Raw genomic sequence first — 19658 nt, 5'->3', positions numbered from 1 at the left:
GTGCCTCACGGAACCCCACGTGGAGCCCGGCACACAGTAGTTGCGCAATCAGTACTTGCTTAATTGCCTTGTCTCGAACACGTTTGGTGCCTGCCCTTGGACCTTAAATGTGCTCCCAGCAGAATCCAGGGAACTGAGCCCCTCAGGAGAGAAGACGTGGTGTATCCTGGCAGTTGCCGTGAAGAAGAGTCCTAAATATCCCGTTTAACTGTGTGCAGGTGAAACTGAAGGCAGCACCCTTTGGCCTGACCTGCTCGTCAGTAAATGAGAAAACGTTAACCAGCCTCCCAGGGGACGACGCTGCCCGGGAGGTCCCTGTGGGAGGGTTGAGTACGCTTTCATAGACCCCGCGGAACCGTGTTTCTGCTGCCGCCCAGGGCTCACAGGGTGACCCAGAAGGTGATGGTGAGATGCATTTTTCCATGTAAAGTGGGGATAATCCCAGTAGCATCTGTCATCAGTACCTTGGGTTTCATTTTTCTAGCGTTGTCTTATATATTACTTCCCGTCACTAATAACATGGGAACACCCGGAGTTTCCCGGCATCCACCTGGGGTGGCAGCTTACAGGCAGCTCGTGGCTCTGACACCTGTGCGTTCATGTGTTCACCTTCCACAGGGTACTTTTGCGAGTCCGGATGCTCTACTACCTAAAAGCTGAAATACTGGGAGAGGCAGCTGAGAAAGCATTTGAAGGAACCCCTGCCAGGTAAACCAAGTCAGTTGGAGCTCTCCGAGCTCTCAGTGTTACAGAGCTGCCACACGGGGCCTGTTTGTGGCGATGGACAAAGCCACCCATGCTCCTGGAGGCCCGTATTCACACCCAGCCCGGGGTCAGTTACTTGCCTGGTAGGGCAGGCCCTTCCATGTGAAACGAAGGAGAAACCGTTTCCCCGAAGCACAGCTCTTGGCGAGATTTTGAGTTGGTTTGCTTTTCCCAGTGGTGGTGTAACATCGAACAGTCATTTCTCCACCTTAGCTTGTCACTGAGGTACAAGTATTCATACCCCGATACGTTTGGTGCGACGGGTGTGTGCTGGGCGTTTTCATCAGAATCCCACTCTTGGCCACAGTGCTCTTCCACATTTGGGCAGTTCTCTGTATGTGCTAATCATACTAATAAGACCTGGTGCCCTGTTTGATTGTTGGCACCTTAGTTTTGTAAATAATTATTTCTAAAGCTGTAGAATCCTGCGGAACTCTCCCAAGATTTCAGAGAATGAGGCCGCCATGCTCCCAGTGACCACTAGATAAAGCCAGACAGCCTCCTACACCTTCCCCAGATACGCTCTTTGGTCTGGTCCTCTGCAGTGCCTATCGTTGCTGGAGAAAACCAGAGGGGGTGGGCTTTCATCTTTGCTTTGAGATTACCTGTGGCCATGATTTCTTCTTCTTTCTGTCCATTGGGCAATGCTGATGGCTTTAGTGGTCACAGGGTGGGAGGGAGGACAATAAAGAAGGAGAGCGGTAAAGGACATTGACCATCCTACCAACGGGGCAGTTTGTAATGGGGAGCAACCATTACAATGACCATCATTACCTGATGTTTTCTGTACTTACTGTAGTCATTTCTAATGGGCATAAGGAGGTTGAGTGCTTTGGTAAAAAGGTTCAGTTTATGGGTCATAGAAATGCAACAGAATTCAACCTGATGATTTCTATGAGGTGTTACCTGGCATAAGTAATCTACCTGAATTTTCTCATCCTGCCATGCTTTCTTAGAACACGTAGATGGAGGGATCTGGATAGAACATGGAGAGTCCATTACCCACACCCTTCCCTCCTTTCTACTCTCCTCAATCTTGGCTGTCACTGGCCCTTATTGTGCCATGAGGAATAAAAAGCGTTCATCCCCGAAAAGTCATTCAGCTCATGTTCGCACCCTGGCAGAGCAGTGGGCCCTGCAGTGGAGCCTGATAGGGAGCACTGCCTGGAAAGGTAGGACCCTGGACCGCCATTCCCACTGAGGGAGCTGGGCCAGGGGAGAGGCAGTTAGCCGTGTGTCACAAGAAGAGCCTGTTGGAAGAAGAAACTTAAGATGCTACAGAGGAGCCATCCCAGACAGCTGGGAGGTGGGAGAGAGGAGCCATCAGGTGGATTTTTCTCCCCCAGACCCAAAGCCTTAAAGAGTAAGGATGGTGCTCAAATGAAGACAGTGAGCCGAGGGTCCATGTGAGCTTTCAGAACACGGACAGAATTCAGTGAGGGGCTGATGGTACAGGCCTGCTAGTGCTATAGGCCTGCTCCTGAGATCAAGTTACGTTCATCCCTTTGGCCAGGAGCAGTGGAGTTGGTGATCAGTTTTGACCCAGCAGACCACTGCCAGGAGGTCCCAGCATGTGCCGGTGCTGACTGTCTTATTCTCGGCGCTCAAGATCTCTACTTATTTTTTTTTTAAGGTTTTTTTTTTGGACAGACAGATCACAAGTAGGCAGAGAGGCAGGCAGAGAGAGAGAGAGGAGGGAAGCAGGCTCCCCGCTGAGCAGGGAGTCCGATGTGGGGCTCAATCACAGGACCCTGAGATCATGACCTGAGCCGAAGGCAGAGGCTTTAACCCACTGAGCCACCCAGGTGCCTCAAGATCTCTACTTATTGATTCAGGGAGTTTTCAGCATTTGATTATGTGTGAATTCAACCATGTGGGGGATGTTCTACCTTCAGTTGACCAATACATTGATGACTTTTGCTGTGGTTCTCAACTGAAGATGGGTGTCTACATTTTACATGTGGACCCCAATTTCAGACGTACTGATGGGTTCTCCAAGAGGTGCTTCAGGGTTCTGTCTCAGTCAGCCTTCCAGTCTAAGAAGCCTGGGAAGCATGTACATATGTGGGAATAGCTTCCTGGATGAGGGTGAGGGGAGGTCCTGGTTAGGAAGCTGTGGCCCACAACCTTCTAAGTCCTCATAACTTCAGCCTCTTAGCATGTGACTAGGGATGTGGCTTGATACAAGGTCCAGCCAGTAGTTCTTGCATTGTTTTCTGTCTGCATTGAAGGAACTCTGAGTCCACGCCCTTCCTTTCACAGGGAACTAGAAGTGCCTCTGCCTGACATTGACTACGTGGAGATCCCAGTGGATTGGTGGGATGCTGAGGCCGATAAGTCCCTTCTGATAGGCGTGTTCAAACATGGTGTGTATTTCAGTAAATGCTCTCCCCTTCCTGAGGAACTCCATAACCTGTGCACATATCTGCTAGAAAGTAGCCTCACCTCTGTCCTCTCAGATGAATGTGTGAGTCATGAAAATATGGTGAATGTTTGTAGGATCGGTGAGGAGCTTCACAAGGGCTGCTGTGGCAGCAAAGAGCCTGTCGGGCCTTGGCCTGCCTCGTTCTCCCTCACCCTTGGAGTCCCAGCTCCTGGCCTGGTTCATGGCATACAGTAGGCACGTAGCATTTCTTGAGTGAAGGAATAAATAGGGAAAATGTTAGGTTTTAGCATTTCATATGTATGTAGAATTCTAAAATCATTCTAGATAATGTACATGTTTCTAGCATGTATCTTTTTGCCTCATTGGTATAACAATACAAGAATACAAGATGGTATGAACATCTTTTTTTAAATATGGTAACCAAGAGTCCAGAAGACTGAGGGAGGTTTTGAATATCTTGGAAGAACTGAAGTAAGTACCTCCTTTCCTCACTTCTGGCACTGTCCTAAACACCTGTCCCTGCCCTCAGCCAGCGGTCAGGGTCAATGATGGAAGTGCCATGTGGCAGTCAGTGTAATATGCCTGGTAGGTCCCTTCCCTGCCTGGTGAATAACTGAAATCTTAAGCTGGAGAGAACGATTCAGAGTAGGGAGAGTTGGTCATATCTGACTTTCACTTACTAAATTTAAGACCTTGAACAAATCATAAATTTCTCTGACCAGTTTCCTCACCTGTACCATGGGGATAGTATCAAGGCAGCCCACCTAGAGAGGGTTGTTTGAAGATTCAGTGAGAGCAGGTCTGTAGACCGCCTAAGGCAGGGCTAAGAAGTAGATGGAAGCGGAGGAGATGTTTAGTACTATTCTACTGTTACTTATTCCTCTCCCTTTGGAAAGTTAACTTTCTCAGGTATGCGTAATCAGTGGGATTCAACATTTGGAGGCCGGCCAATCACATAATAACTATTCCTATACTTATTTTAATGAGGAAACCCATCAACACTTGGATTCTGGTGTTAGAGTGGAAGGCCCAGTGCTGCCCAGAGCCCTTTGTCAAACCACTGGGGTTAGGATGAACAGTGCTGTCCATTAGAACTACCTGTGATGATGGAAGAAATGTCCTGTCTCTGCACTGTCCACTGTGGAATCCACCGGCCACATGTGACTGTTGAATACTTGAAATATGATTGATACACTTGAGCAGCTGTATTCCTAATTTTATGTAATTTCAATTAATTGAAAAAAAAATTTTTAAAGATTTTATTTATTTATTTTACAGAGAGCACAAGTAGGCAGAAAGGCAGGCAGAGAGAGCAAGGAGGAAGCAGGCTCCCCGTTGAGCAGAGAGCCAGATGCGGGGCTTGATCCCAGAACCCTGGGATCATGACCTGAGCCGAAGGCAGAGGCATTAACCCACTGAGCCACCCAGGCACCCCTTAATTGAAATTTAAATAACCACATGTGGTTCCTCTTTGGGACAATGCAGGGCTGTGCAGGAACTCAGCTCTGAAGCGGGAAGAAACACATGACTTCTCTGTTGAGCTCAGGGAACCACAGTGCAGCCAAAACTTGGTTTATCTAATTTGGGAAAAAACCCAAAGACCAGTTGCTGGAAGCAGCCAAATTCAGAGCATCTGAACTTGGTGTGCAAGAAAGTCTGTTGACACTGTGTTTCATTTCAGTGGTAGTTTTAGGGCACATGGACACACCCTTGGAAGAGAGAACGTGAGGTGGAAAGGGAACACAACGTGAAGCCCCAGCAGGATGGCAGACAGAATCTACACACTTCCCGTCCGTCCCTCCTCCGACCCAGCACACACATACCACAGACACACGGAAGGCCTGGGTAGGTTAGGACAATAATGTGAAACTACCGAGCTGCACATGAAACAAAGGGAAATCCCCGAATGAAGAGGTCACTTAAAGCCAGAGCTGAAAGCTCACTGCTAGGACAGCAAACCAGAGGGACTGGGTTTCTGATGCCCACACAGAAAAAGGAAACAGGCCCCTCCAGGAAAAGAGGGCAAGAAAAGGCTCTTTGGCCCAGGGAAGCAGAGATGGAAGAACATACTCCTGAGAGACGGATGGAGACGTGAAAGAGAAGATGAGATGGAAGCGAGAAGGCGCTTGCCATCTGAGGGTAAAGCAAGGTGTGCCAGGCAGATACTAACAACATCCAGAAACCGAGCATGGAAGACCTAGAAAACCTGGTATAGCGAAGTCCGTATCCTACCACAGGTCTTGAAGGAAGGAAGGATAGTTTGGGATAAAGAGGGTCTTTGCACAACGATGGTGGGTGTAGTTCACGAGGAAGATGTGGCCAACAGTGTGGCCTCAGAATACGTCAGAGGACAGGACTCCAAGGGGGCTCAAGACCATTTCTCTCGTAGGAAAGGCAAGTTAGCACTGGCCCCGTACCTACTAACTTTTTCATCCCTGCGCCAGGTTTAGGGTAGTAGGATTAAGCAGTTGATCTCTCTTAGTCTTACATTGGGAATGTTCAGGGGTCAGCCAGATGATGTCAGAGGTCACTTCCGTACCTAACTCCTCTGCTTTCTGAAGCAGTTTGGGAGGGTCTGAGTGAATCATTCCTAAGCTGATCATTTTCCTGAGGTCCTAAAATGATGCATCACCCATTCCATTCAGATTCTCCCAGATTGCCAGTTGAGGTGAACTCAGTAGTCTTCGGGCTGAGGGCAGGTGCATGATGCCTGAAGTGGCTGGTTGTGGCGTATGACGACTTCAGACACTGTAAGGTGTACGCAGCACTAGGGGACTGGACCTAAGCCACACATGGGCACTCAGCCCTGTTCAGTTGAATGTTGACGTTGGATCTACCCAGAATACATGGGGCAGATGCCTGTGGCTGGCTTCATGGACTCGTCCTCCTTGGAGTCTTCCAGAATCCAGATCACACGCTCCCCCTGACCGGATGCTGCCCATCAAACATTCTGCGAGTGTAAGCTTAGACCTGTCCTCATCTAGACAACACACCTGACCACCCCGTGTAACTTAGCCCACACAACAGGTCTTACCAGGTGACAGTCGAGTCCCCAGATACCCAGCAGCTGGTAGAGGTATGACGTTCTCAGAAAGCCAAGCTGTGTGGTGTTCACTGTTCAGGAATTTGTGTTGGGAAGCCCTCTGCCTCTGTTTCCATCTCATGGAGACTTAAGTATGAGCTGTGATGCCGCCACCATTTTCTTTGTGAAGAAACACAGCCGTCCGTTGTCGGAAGTTCCACGGCTCCTGCAGGCCACCCCAGACATACCCTGCTATGAGCAGATCAGAGGGGTAGAGCCATGGTTCCGTGTCCGAGCTAACCCCCGTGAGAGAATTGCCTGCACCTCTGGTTGTTTGCAGCAAACCTGTTCTGAGTGACGCTCTCGGTAGCTCTCTGCGCCCTAATACAAGCTGGATTTACGCAGCTTGTATTAGGATACGAAGTTTAGCATTTCTATTGACATTCTTAGAAAGGAGCTTCTAGACTGAAGAGACAAGCAGCCCATACCCCTCGAAGGCTGTCACCTACTTTCTGTTTATTGGCATTGCTCTTAGAGGGCCCACAACGCGCAGGGCAGTTGTTGGGGTTGTCTAGGACACTGAATCTGTGACTCTTCCTTGCCTCCAGCTTCATAGCTCAGTGAGAAATAGGACTGCAGAATCTGTCTGGTCTTCAGACCGACACAAGACAAGAGAAAGAGTGCAGAGTGGACTGCAGCGAGGTGGTAGGCTGCCGAAAGAACCTGGCCTGCTTCATGCCCTCGTCAAGCACAGAGCACCTGAGGGCAGGACACACGGACAGTGAGCCTCCCTCGGGTGTAAAGGCTGGTGGCGAAAGCTTTCAGCCTCTCACCTATCAGAGGAAGCACCCCTCTTTTCATGGGGAGCAGCAGGTGGAGATAGCAGGACTTTCCTCGGGGCAGCAGGAGCATTGAGGACGTTCCTGTTTCACCGTGAACTGTGGTAGAACACGAGGAGAGGGTGCGAATGGCTCTTTTGGAGATTATTGGAGAAAATCTAGGCAAAACTGACCTCATTCGATCTTCCGTTGTGTGTGTGTGGTGTTAGGCCCCGCACAAGATACCAAATGTGTAATGCTGAGAAAACAGGGCTAGATTCTTTCCCTAAGGAGCCCACAGTCTCATGAGAGAGACTGACAATAATCCAGTAGTCGCCCTAAGAAATAGCAAATAAAGAACATAAGGCCTCACAGTTTCTCCTGCCATATGCCGCATGCGGGCAGCACCTGTCGTTGAGGCTGCAGAAGAGTCACTTTGGATTAAAAGATGAAGCACCTGCGGCTCGTCGGAGAGAGAACCAGGTGCCGCCTGCGGGATGGAGGACAGAGTTCCAGCCACAGGGATGAGGGAACAAAAACCAGCATGGAGGCCACACACCCAGCAAAGTAAACCGAGTCTGTTATTAGCACCCATGCGGGTTCTCCGTCACCTGCGATGGGCCCTCTCTGTACGTGCTGCAGAGCTGGAAATGGACCTTGTTTCCTGGGAGCGATGTGGAAAGGGTTCTGACCGTCTCGAAAGTGTTTCCCTCAAGATAGTTTGCTCTAACAATAGATTTGGATCTTTTCTGTGACCAGATCCTGTCTTGTTATCAAATTACATTCCATTCAGTTAAAAAAAAAAACAAAACACAAAAATTCTCATGCCTGGGATTATCAAAGTAAAAGTGATGTTATTTCATTGTTTTGGCTCCCTTTCAGGGGTCTCTTCGGAGTGAAATATGCTCATTCTCTCTTTGACTTTGGGGATGTGGTGAGAAATAATTCCAAAGCCCTGGCCAGTGGATTAGGATTTCATACTGAGTTGGTGAATATGGAGGCAATAAATCACTTCTAATCTGATTAACAAGCACCATAGGCCTCCTTGTATTTTATCCCCTGTATCCATCACTTGGTTCAGTTTCTGTTTAAGACATGGGAGAAAATCGGACTGTCAGAAAACAAGCCCATCAGGAGGTAACAGCGTGTCCAGAGTTGGGGGTTGAGAGGAAGAAGTTGCAAAACCAACTTGCCTGGTCCCCTTTGCTGTCCAAAAGAAGTAAACAAGTGAGCATTACGTTTGTACCTTATGTCTCTTCACGGACACAGAACATTTACGTCAGCTTTTATTTTTGGTCAAACACTTACTCATAGGTCTCTAGCTCAAGGATCTTCTTCTGATAGGAAATCTTACAGGATTCAGTTAATCTTAAATATTGTTTCTGATTGTTTTATTTTTCACTCAATAAGGGAAACAATGATTATGCAGGGCTCAGGGGAGAGTTGGTGAGTTCTGACATGACTTCTGACATTTCTCGTTACCCCGATCAGGGTATGAGAGGTACAATGCCATGCGAGCAGACCCAGCACTTTGCTTCCTGGAGAAAGTTGGGATGCCAGATGAGAAGTCCCTTTCTGCAGAACAGGGTGTTACGGATGGGACCTCAGACATTCCTGAAAGGTGAGCCATCTGTGATGTACATGTTATGCCATGACTCTCTGACCTCCTCCGTGGATATCCAGCATTCTCACAGTCTCTTCTCACAGCCCAGCATGTCCCTTAAATCTTGCCATGCTGGAACCACTTTCCAGGACTGCCGCATTCGCTAGATCCTGTTACATCTCGGGCCTTTTCTTCAACTTCTAAGCATTTTGAACCAAATACTAGTTCTGTTCTTCCTGGGTTCCTCAAGCTGTCCACCATCCTACCCTATTCGTCTCTTGTCTGGCCAGAGGATTCTTTTTTTTTTCTTTTAAGGTTTTATTTATTTATTTGACAGGCAGAGATCACAAGTAGGCAGAGAGAGAGAGGAGGAAGCTGCCTCTCCGCCGAGCAGAGAGCCCGATACGGGGCTCGATCCCAGACCCCCTGGGATTATGACCTGAGCCGAAGGCAGAGGCTTAACCCACTGAGCCACCCAGGCACCCCTGGTCAGAGGATTCTTGAGGAAGAATTCAAACCTCTCATACCTGGCAAAAAGCTAAGAGGCACTGCGAATACAGGCTTCGTGACCTTGAAATTCCTCAGATGAAATCCTGACAGCATTTCAGAATGCATTGTTCATGCGTATGGTGAATTTAGGAGCCACTGCTTCATGGCTGTGGCATCTAGGCCTTATTTATGGGTTGTGTGCAAAAGAGCATAGAAGCATCTGCTTTGGCTGAGTTTTACTTACTGTTGGCATAGCCCCAAATGTGTAAATTTGTTGGAAAGCTAAATAAACGGCCATAAACTGCGGTGCACTTACACATATGCACGTACATATACCCACACATTTGTGTGTGTTTGTGTATTGGGAAAACATTTTATGTTATCTCTTAGCTTGTGTTTGGTCAGCTTTGAACTGATCTTCTCCCCAAAAGTAGCAGATACTGCTTTGCCTTGCCTAGGGCTGTGGCCAGGCCCAGCCAGGGGGGCCTGCACTGCCAGGAGCTCCTAACCACCTGCTAAGGCCAAGAAAAGGGTGAAATGGATTTTCCATCTGTCCTTAATCCGTGATGAGCACTTTAGCTACTAGAACATTCTCTGCTCCAAAGAGAAATTTCCTCTGTGCAGAAGCCCAAGTGAGCGGCGACACTGATCATAGATGTGGAGGGAAATGCTTCGTGGGTGAGGTACCTGAACGTGGCACAAAGCTTACATTTTTGTCGGGCGTCTGAGAGGTAGTTAGGGTAGGTGAGATTCTCCTGCCTCCAGGACCTGAGCAGCATCGATGAGAATCTTTGAGACAGGAACACTTCAAAGTCCATGTAAAATCAGGCATCAGCAGCGGTTAAGCTCACAAAACAGAATACTTGAGGCAGCTGAGCTCGGGGTAGGTGTCTGTTGCTGAGAGGGCAAAATGTCCTTCCTTCCTAGCAGGAGTGGCCCAGCTCCCTCCTGAGGACGTGGCTGCCACCACGTAAGGGATTCTGCCTGAAGCTTCACCCCGCTGTGGGGGAAGAGGGTTGGGAGCACTTTGGGACTCGCTAGATTTGCACAGGCTCCAGTCTCTGGAGTCTGTTCTCTTATTTAAGGCCCATGTTAGGAAACTCTCGATGGGCAGTCATGACCTTGTTCGTGACAGTATCACTGTCAGACAGCTGGCCTCTGGACTTGTAGTAGACTGCAGCTAGGTGGTAGGCTGCCGGAAGAACCTGGCCTGCCTCATGCCCTTGTCAAGCACAGAGCACCTGAGGGCAGGACACCCGTGTGTCTGAGTAGATCTTCTCACGCTGTAGTTTCAACTGAGTGGGGGTCCTTGCCCATAGCAGTTACGACACTAGTAGAAACCAAGATTTTGAGGCCTGTGGGCAAAGGGATCCTCTAGTTTTCCTTTTGGTCAGTGATTTAGGGGGTTTTCTTGTAAACATTCTGGTTGCAAAATAGCTCCTAGTGGTACATGATGCTTTTTATTTTACTTTCACTCAGAGGCAACATGGATAAAGAAGACAACACTGAAGACAAGTCAGACGGCCCGCAGAAGCAAACGGTGAGTCCCCTGCTGTGTTGTAATGCGTCTCGGCAGCGGGCTTGGGGCGCTTGGTTGCAGTGCTGCGATTGCATCACATTCTGCCCAGCATTTTAGTGTAGAAATCATCAACATACAGACTGCACTGACTTTCAATCTAGTTGATTTTGGTATTAACTATAGACTTGGATGCACTGTAAGATACAATACAGGGTGATCCCATGTCCCTTTTATCCAGGTTCCCCCATGGGAACATCTTGCAAAACCGTAGTCCAGCATCACAGCCAGGATGCTGACGTTGTTCGAGTCAAGATACAGGACGTTTCTATGACCACAACAGAGATCTTTCGTGCTGCCCTCGATGGCCACATCCCCTTCCCTCCTGCCTTCCCCCCCTTTGTAATTGGTGGCGACCACTAACCTGTTCTCCATTTCTATAATTTGTTACTTTAAGATTATTTCTTAAGATATGTACTGAGAATTTAAGAATATATATTATTAAGTGGAATCATAACAATAAGGGGCCCTCGGGGGTTAGCTTTTGTCACTCATCATAATCCCCTGTAGACTCCTGCAGGTTGGTTTCTGTAACAGTGCTGCCCTCCTCTTCAGTGCTGCATAGCAGTCCATGGTCTGGGTGTCCGAGTGCAGGAGTCTGCATTGTCTCCCGTTTCTGACTGTTAGAAATACCTTTAGAAGCATCTGCGCACAGATTTTGCATGACCACGCATTCCCGTTTCTGTGGGATAAATGTCTATAAGTACAGTTTCTGAATGATACGGTCACTGCATGTTTAGTTGGTTTTTTAAACTGCCAAGTTGGGGTGCCTGGGTGGCTCAGTGGGTTAAAGCCTCTGCCTTCAGCTCAGGTCATGATCCCAGGGTCCTGGCTCTCTGCTCGGCAGGGAGTTTGCTTTCCCCTCTCTGCCTGCCTCTCTGCCTACTTATGATTTGTCAAATAAACAAGTAACATCTTGAAAAATAAAATAAAATAAGATAAACTGCCAAGCTGTTTCCAACATGGGCATACCCCTTCACGTTGCCGCCAGCCCCGCAGGAGTGTTGGTCTACTTTCTCCTCATCTTTTGTTGGCTTTTGGTGTTGTCATCGTTGTAACTGAGCCATTCTAATAGGTGTATAGTGATATCTGGTTGTAGTTTTAATTTACATTTCCCTAATAACCGATGATGTTTAACGTGTTTTTTGTTTGTTTGTTTAATTGCTATCTGTAAGCCTCTTCAGTGAAATGTTTCATTGTGTCTTTTGCCCATTTTCTAATTGCATTGTTTCTTTGTTTTCCTGTTGGTATTTGAGACCCCTTTATGTAATCCACATACCAGGCTTTTGTCAGACATGTGGTTGGCAAGTACTTTCTCCCACCTGTAGTTTGTCTTTTTATCCTGTTTACATTGTCTGTCACAGAGTAACAGTTTTTAATTTTGAGGAAGTCCAACTTAACAATTTCTCTTTTTATGGGTCATGCTTTTGGTTTTAAGTGTAAGAATTCTGCCTTTCTGTGGATCTCAAAGGTTTTCTTCTATGTTTTCTACTAGAAGTTCCTTAGGTTGAACATGTAATTCTGTGGTCCATAGTAAGTTAGTTTTCATGTAAATGGAGAGCATTAGATTCAGGTTATTTTTTTTAACCTGTTGCTGACCAGTTGCTCTAGAACCATTTGTTTTAAAGAGCTATCTTAAAAAAAAACCAACTATCTTTTCTACATTGCATTGCTTTTACACCTTTGTCGAAGTATCAGTTGAGCGGGTTTGTGTGGCTCTATTTCAGGCTTCTCTGTTCTGCTCCATATTGTTGTGTTGTCTGCTGCTCTGCCGGCAGCACGCAGTATCAATTATTGTAGCTGTAGCGTAGATCTTAAAGTTGGATAGACTGATTCCTCCCACTTCTTTTTCAAAATTGTTTTGGCTTTTCTTATTCTTTTGCCTTTTCATATAAATTTTAGAATACTCTTATCTATATCTACAGAAGTTCTTGCCAGAATCTTGCTAGGAATTGCATTAAACCCATATATCGCTTTCAGAATTGACCTTTACTATATTGAATCTTACTATATATCTCCCCATTGATTTCAAGCTCTGGTTTCTTTCATCACTATTTTATAGTTTTACAGAGAACAATTTCTGTACATGCTTGTAGATTTACATTTAAGTATTTCATTTCCTTTGGTGTGATTGTAAATGGGATATTTATGTTTATCTTGTATCCTGCAAACTTGATCAGCACTATTTCAATTTAATGTATTTTGTTAACAATCCTGTCATCTACAAATAAGAGTAGTGTTATTTCTTCTTTTCTGACCTATGTGCTTTACATTTCTCTTTCTTGCCATATTGCACTGTCTGAAACTTCTGGGACTATGTTGAATGACCTTGTTCCTGATATTAAGGAGGAAGACATTCAGTCTTTCATCATTAAGTATAATGCGAGGTCTAGGTTTTTTGGAGGTTGTCTTTATTGAATAAGGACATTTATTCATTTCCCTGTATCCCTAGTTTTCTGAGAATTTTTATCATGAATAGATGTTGAATTTTGTCAGATAAATTTTTTGCACCAATTAATATGATCGTGTGATTTTTCTTATTTAGCTTTTACTGTGGTAGATTACATCGACTGATTTTCAAATATTGAACCAGGTTTGCATCCCTGGATAAACTGGGATAAATGCCATTCAGTCATGGTAGTATGATTCTTATTGTTAAATTCTTTTTTTTTTCTTATTGTTAAATTCTATTTGCAAATATATTGTTAAGGATTTTTGCATCTATATTCATGAGGAATATTGGTCTGTAGTTGTCTTTTAGTACTATCTTTGTCTGCTTTTGATACCAGTGTAATGTTAACTTTATAAATGAATTGGGTGTTGCCTCCAGCTGTTTTTTGATAGAGGTTGTCTAGAATTGGTATTAATTTTTTTTTTTTAATGTTTAGTAGCATCCTCCCATGAAACCATCCTGGAGATTCCTTTTTGAGGGAGTTTTAAAATTATGAATCCTACTCTATTTTATATTGAGGAAGTTATAATCATTGGTGTTTGTTAAGGAATTTGATTTATTTCATTTGTTGTCAAATCTGCGTGGTGTTCATTGTATTCTTTTATCCTTTTGAATTATAGTGCTGTTCCCTGTTTCCTTTCTGATACTGGAAATTTGTGTCTTCTCCCTTTTTTTCTTTATCTGTCTTACTAGAGATTTGTCTATGTTATCTTCTTCAATAATCAGCTCTTTATTTCAGCTCTTTGTCTTCTCTTTTAATTTCACTGATCTCAGGAGCCTGGTGGCTCAGTCAGTTGGGCATCTGCCTTCAGCGAGGAGCCCCATGTCAGGCTCCCTGTTCAGTGGGGAGTCTGCTTCTCCCTCTCCCTCTCTGTGTGCACGCGCTCTCGCTCTCTCTCTCTCAAATAAATGTCTTTTAAAAAAAATTTTTTTTGTTACAATCCCACAGCCCCTAATGCTCTTTTTTTTTTTTTTTTTTTTTAATCTATTTCTCTTTTTTTCAGATCAGGTACTTTATGGTTTTCTGTCTTTGAGTTCCCTGATTTTTTTTTTTTCTCCTGCATTCTGCTGTTGAGACTGTCCGTTGTTGTTTTGTTTTGTTTTTTAGGGTTTGGTTATTGTATTTTCCAAATCTAAAATTTCTTTTTGGTTCTTCTTTAGATTTTTGTTTCTTTGAAGAGTTTTTTTTCATTTGTGGCACGCATGTTCAGAATTGCTCATTTGATGACTGGTTTAATTTCTTTTTTTTTTAAATTATTAGGGTTTTTTTTAAGGTTTTATTTATTTATTTGACAGACAGAGATCACAAGTAGGCAGAGAGGCAGGCAGAGAGAGAAGGGGAAGCAGGCTCACTGCTGAGCAGGGAGCCTGATGCAGGGCTCCATCCCAGGACACTGGGATCGTAACCTGAGCCGAAGGCAGAGGCTTTAACCCACTGAGCCACCCATGCACCCCGGCTGCTTTAAATTCTTATGTTAAATTCAAAGATTTCTGTCATTTCAGTGGTAGCATTTATTGTCCTTTTTCATTCAGTTTGAGATCTTCCTGTTTCTTGGTATGAAATGATAAGATTTTTTGCTGAAATCTGGACGTTTTGGTATTGTATTGTAAGACTTGGGATCTTATTAAAACTTCTGTTTTAGCTGACTACCTCTGACTCCTGTCTTGCAGGGGAGTCGGGTGGGGGATGGGTACTACCTTGTTGCTGCCAGGTAGGAGTAGAAGTTCACATTCCCAGCCGGCCCCCAGTGAAAGTTGAGGGGGATATTTCTCATTATTGCTACACAGGAGTGGAAGTTCAGCTCTGCCCATGCTCTTTGCTAACGCTGTGGGTGGGGATGGGGACCTCATTACTCCTTCTCAGAGATGAAAGTCCCAGCTCCCTACTTGGCTTTTTGACACCTCCCCAGCAGGAGTATGGGGTGTCCTATTACAGCCTGGTGAAGGTGGAGGTCAAGATTCTCCACTTAGCCTTTGGATGTGTTTGGCCATGGATGTGTTGAGCCAGTTTTTTTGTGTTCTTGGGCTGGAAGGTAGCAGGTATTGCCTTAACATTTTGTGTACTCTTAACCTGCTTTTGTTGAGGCTTTTGTTTTGTTTTGTCTGCACCCTTTGGCATTTCTAGGTAGCCAGCTTCTTTCTCCCCAAATCTAGTAATAAAAGGTCAAAAAGAAAACCATGGAACTCACCACTATGTCATTCTTTGGGTCCCAAAGTCCCTAGCTGGTTTGCTTTCTCTCACCTTTCAGAGTTCTCTTGCATTTGTTTCAAATATACTGTCCCGGGTTTTAACAGGGCTTAGAGTGAGCAAGAGGGAAACGTGCATTTTCCCAGAAGTCTGCATTGCATCTTACAAATGAGTTTCTGGGGCTTTTCATAAGCAGACTGAGACCTTACCAGGGCCCCAGCACCATTTGACCACACGTGTTCCCTGGCTTTGAGTTAGAGAGCAGATGAATCTGGTAGAATTTCATGGATTCTGAATCCCAGAGGTTACTGTACAGTTGTCCCCAACTGAGTGCATTGCCAGGATAATCTCTCATCTTCTCTTCACTACCACCCAGAAGTTACCAGTTCTTTTCTTTTGGTTCTAGTTGGGAGAATGTGTGGTATTTACTTTGGCTTCCATCCGCTCTAATTCCTGTAACAGTAACAATGACATCACTTCCCCAAAGTAGGAAATAATTATTGTTCAAAGTTTTGTTTCCATATCTCCCCACGGTCTGAGAAGCAGCGGATTGAAGCAGATCAGCATGAAACTTCTGACCCTGACCTAAAGGAAGTTGGGTTCTGATGTCAACAGTTGAAATCCAGGTTCTGCTATTCCGGTCCCTGGCTTCTCCTATTACTCCTTTTGTCTGGAATTTAGGATGTGTTTTTCCATAGAAGCAATTCAAGTACCAGAGAAATGCAAGTAATGCCTTATACTTCATGGAACTTCACTTTTTCCAAAATACTTTTTCCATTTGTTGCCATTGATCCTTACCTCGGCTGAGGACATAAGCACTTCTGATGTTACTGCCCTCATTGGAGGGCTGCGGACCCTTAGGCCCAGGAGCTTTAAAGGACTTTGCCAAATTCGTACAGCTACCAGGGGATAGAGTTCAGACTAGATATTTTCTGGATATTCTCCTCTCTTGTTCCCTAATTAGGTATTGTTTTCATAGCCAAGAAAGCAGAAAGTATTTCAGCTGCCATACCTACAGCTTCTGTGGAAAGGTTGCCACAGCCAGCCCAGTTCTGAAAGATGTTCACGGTCAGGCTTATACGCTGAGCTGATCCGTCTTTGATTGTGGAGACATCTGGGCACCGAAGTCCTTGTGGCAGAATTGTAAAATAACTCAAGTTTCCTTACAGTGGGGTTAAACTTCTCTGGAACTACATTTTATTCATTTTTTAAGTTAACACCTGTATTGTTTATTTTGCTTGTGAAAATCCTAAAACCCAGGCTATAGAATATAATCAAAAGCAGATAGAATGAGGCACGGCTTCTCCCAGATTCTGAGGTGGACAGATTATAAATAGATTATAAAGCTCACCTCTGGTCCATGTGCTAACATAACAGATGTAGAGGGAGAGACAACGTCTGAACCCAGTCTGCTGTCCCACCCCTGCTTCCCTCCCTTCCCATACCTCCTGCCCCAACCCCAAAAAACACTGGCTGGGTGTTTCCTTCTTCCAGTTCTGTTCACAGGCAGATCAGCAGGCAGGGCTAAAGCTGCCCAAAGAGCCTGTATCGTCTATAACTAGGGGAATTCCTCTGAATTAAATACACATGGGCACAGGGGACAGTTAGTAGATTGGCACAATCCCAGTATCACAAGGAGCCCTAACACGTGTGTAAGTGGTTTCTGAACGTTCTATCCCCTCTGCAGCCTTGCCGTCAGGTCATTCCAGGTAGGTTTAGGTAATTCTCGGAGTCCATAGGAAGAAGAAAGAAAGAAAAAACTGGCTTCCAAGGAGACTTCCTTATACTGTCCCAGAAATCTGGCTCCTGGTTAGTTCTCTGCATTGTTAGTTTTCTTCTGGTGCTGCAAAGAACAAAACTGTTCTTTCTCTCCTCTCTGATAGGATTTTAAATTCTTTTTTTTTTAAATTATTTAATTATTTATTTATTTGACAGAAATTATAAGTAAGCAGAGAGGCGGGGGGGGCAGGCTCCCCACTGAGCAGAGAGCCCGATGCAGGGCTTGATCCCAGGACCCCGAGATCATGACTTGGGATGAAGGCAGAGGCTTAACCCACTGAGCCACCCAGGCGCCCCAGAATCTTAAATTCTTGAGGCCAGCTAACTACTAACCTTCGTGTCTTTAAACGTCTCTTCAGGTAAAGTGCCCCTAGTTCTCTGCTTTCTTTATATTGTGTCATCTCCAGACCCTTGCTGTTCCGGTGCCTTCCAGAGCACACTATAGATATAACCCTCTTAAGATGTCAGAGGGTCAGAGAATCAGGATGTCAGAGTTAGAAGGGACATTTGAGATCTAGTTTACTCCCTTCCCCCAACGCTCTCTCTGCTTTCATACCAATAGAACTTGATTGGTAAACAGTTACAGATTTCTCACGCATCTGGAGTCAGTGAACATGCAGAGACTTTCTGCAGCAGTTAGGCTGAAAGTTTACTTGTGTTTGGAATGGGCTGGAGCTTCGAACTGTAAACAGAATCTCTCTTTATCAAACACGGTGTGATATAGGGAGAGTAACAGCTCTTTTAACTAAAATAGTGACAAGTAGCAGCCCACTGATACAGTCACATCTTCTAATGAGCGTGTCTTGTCCTCGCTCTGCAGCTGTGCCTGCTACAGGTGCTCTCTGAAATAGAAGGTCTGTAACTGGAGGAGGAAGTCAGAGCCAGAGTGAGCTTGGAAAAACGCTTGTGAGAAACTTAATGCCTAAAATGGTCTAAATACCATCGTAAGAAAAAGTCAATTAGGAAGTAATAATTATTCTGTTCTTCCAAGTTCAGACATTGAGGGTTCTCTGCACTCGGTAGTAATGTCTGAATGTGAAGTACTTCCCAGCTAACAGCGTGTTTCCCCTCCAGTTAAGCGTTATTCTTATCCCGTTCTAGAGAGAGGAGGAAGCTGAAGTAGTTTTCATCAGCTTTAAAAAAAAGTCCTACTGGCCAGAGGGTATAAGAGCTGTGTCTCTCCTACTCGGTCTTTTTCTGTACCCTGCTCTCTTTCCCTATGAAAATCCTTGAGTCACATTAATGACATTTGGTGTAATCTATTTTCCACATGAAGTTTATGCAAGAGTAGAATGCTGGATTTGTTTTCCTGTGAAATGAAAGCCACAGTGGGATCTTTTTAATTCTGCCTCTGTTTATCCTGTTACCTCTCATAGAGCTCTTAACTTCTGGCCACCTCCTCTTTGTGTCCTTCAGTAGGAAGCTCAAAAGCCTGTGTATGTCTTTCCCCCTATTTGATTTGGGTCTGATTGAGTTGGTGACTCTGTCTTATTTTCCCACTGTATTTAGGAGCACTGATCACACAGCGGGGCCAGTATTTTTCAGCATGTCTCTCATGACCTCCAGAGTATGGGCCCTGGAAGGACAAAGGTTCCATTTTTCCCACTGTTACAGCCTTGGATCCAGTGCAGTTCCTAGCACGCGAGACACTCGTTTGCTCAGTGTAAGAGGACAGCTCCTCGCCTGTTGTGTTGATCTTAGGGTTTTGTTAGAACACGGGAGACATTCCCCAGGGCTGCAGGTCCCACGGGGTCTGTGCTGCTGCCACCGCCTCCATCCACGTCAAGGCCAAATAGGGCAGGCAGCCAGGCCCAAAGGGGCCGGCCACAAACACGGGAGACTGGACCTTCTGTTCTCAGTAACTAGGAGTCCGTGCATGTCACTGCCCGCAGTGGAGAAGTGACGTGTTTGGACTTAGTTCCCGAACACTGCTCTGGATTCGGCCCCCTGTGGCTTCCACTGGCCAGAGCAGTCCTGCCCAGTGGTTAGAGCTCATCCTCTGAGGTCAGATCTTTAGGGTCTCAATTCCACCTTCACCGCTTAATGACTATGTATGATCTTAGGTGAGAATGATCATCCTCCCCATTCCAGTGTCCTCCTGTCTAAATGGGATAATGAATGAACGGAAACTGCGTCAGAAGCACCATAGTGTCTGGAGACTCGCTGACCTGGGTCCCAGGAGACCTCCGTGGCTGCTGCTGCCTTGCGTCCTCCAGCCAGCCTCGCAGCACGCAGCACAGGTGAAAGACAGGACCAGGGAGGTTCTGTCTGGTGGTGGGGACTGTTCATCAGCATTCTTACAGCCCCCACCACCACTCGTGAGGCGTTTGCTTTGGGCCAGCATTTGGTTCGACACGGGACGTAATCAACTCACTTGTGCCCCACAGTCACCCTATAAAGTATTGTTACCTCCACTTTGCAAATGAAGAAACGAGCTGGAGAGACTGAAACAGCATGCCTAAGGCCAAGGGGCTGGGGACCGTCAGACTGCAGACCACACGCACGCTCCAGATGGGGACAGCACATGGTGTGACCCGTTTCCTTTGTGGTGTTTGCTGTTGTTGTGTTTCCAGTTTCCTT

The 19658-nt window shown here is 45.8% G+C and overlaps 1 protein-coding gene across 3 annotated transcripts in view; it reads left to right on the top strand.

Annotated features, from left to right (window-relative positions):
- Window positions 1–19658, top strand: part of CHD6 (chromodomain helicase DNA binding protein 6) — a 195332-nt gene that overhangs the window by 150502 nt on the left and 25172 nt on the right. For all 3 annotated transcript variants that reach the window (XM_045980678.1, XM_045980679.1, XM_045980680.1), the window contains 4 exons: window positions 619–708; window positions 3028–3131; window positions 8483–8612; window positions 10563–10623. In XM_045980678.1, coding sequence (XP_045836634.1) covers window positions 619–708; window positions 3028–3131; window positions 8483–8612; window positions 10563–10623 — 385 coding nt within the window. The remainder of the gene's footprint in view (window positions 1–618; window positions 709–3027; window positions 3132–8482; window positions 8613–10562; window positions 10624–19658) is intronic.

The sequence above is a fragment of the Meles meles genome, chromosome 16, assembly GCF_922984935.1.
Source record: "Meles meles chromosome 16, mMelMel3.1 paternal haplotype, whole genome shotgun sequence".
NCBI classification, from domain to species: domain Eukaryota; kingdom Metazoa; phylum Chordata; class Mammalia; order Carnivora; family Mustelidae; genus Meles; species Meles meles.
Note: the sequence above shows the minus strand (reverse complement) of the source record. Positions and strands in the feature narration are given on the sequence as shown.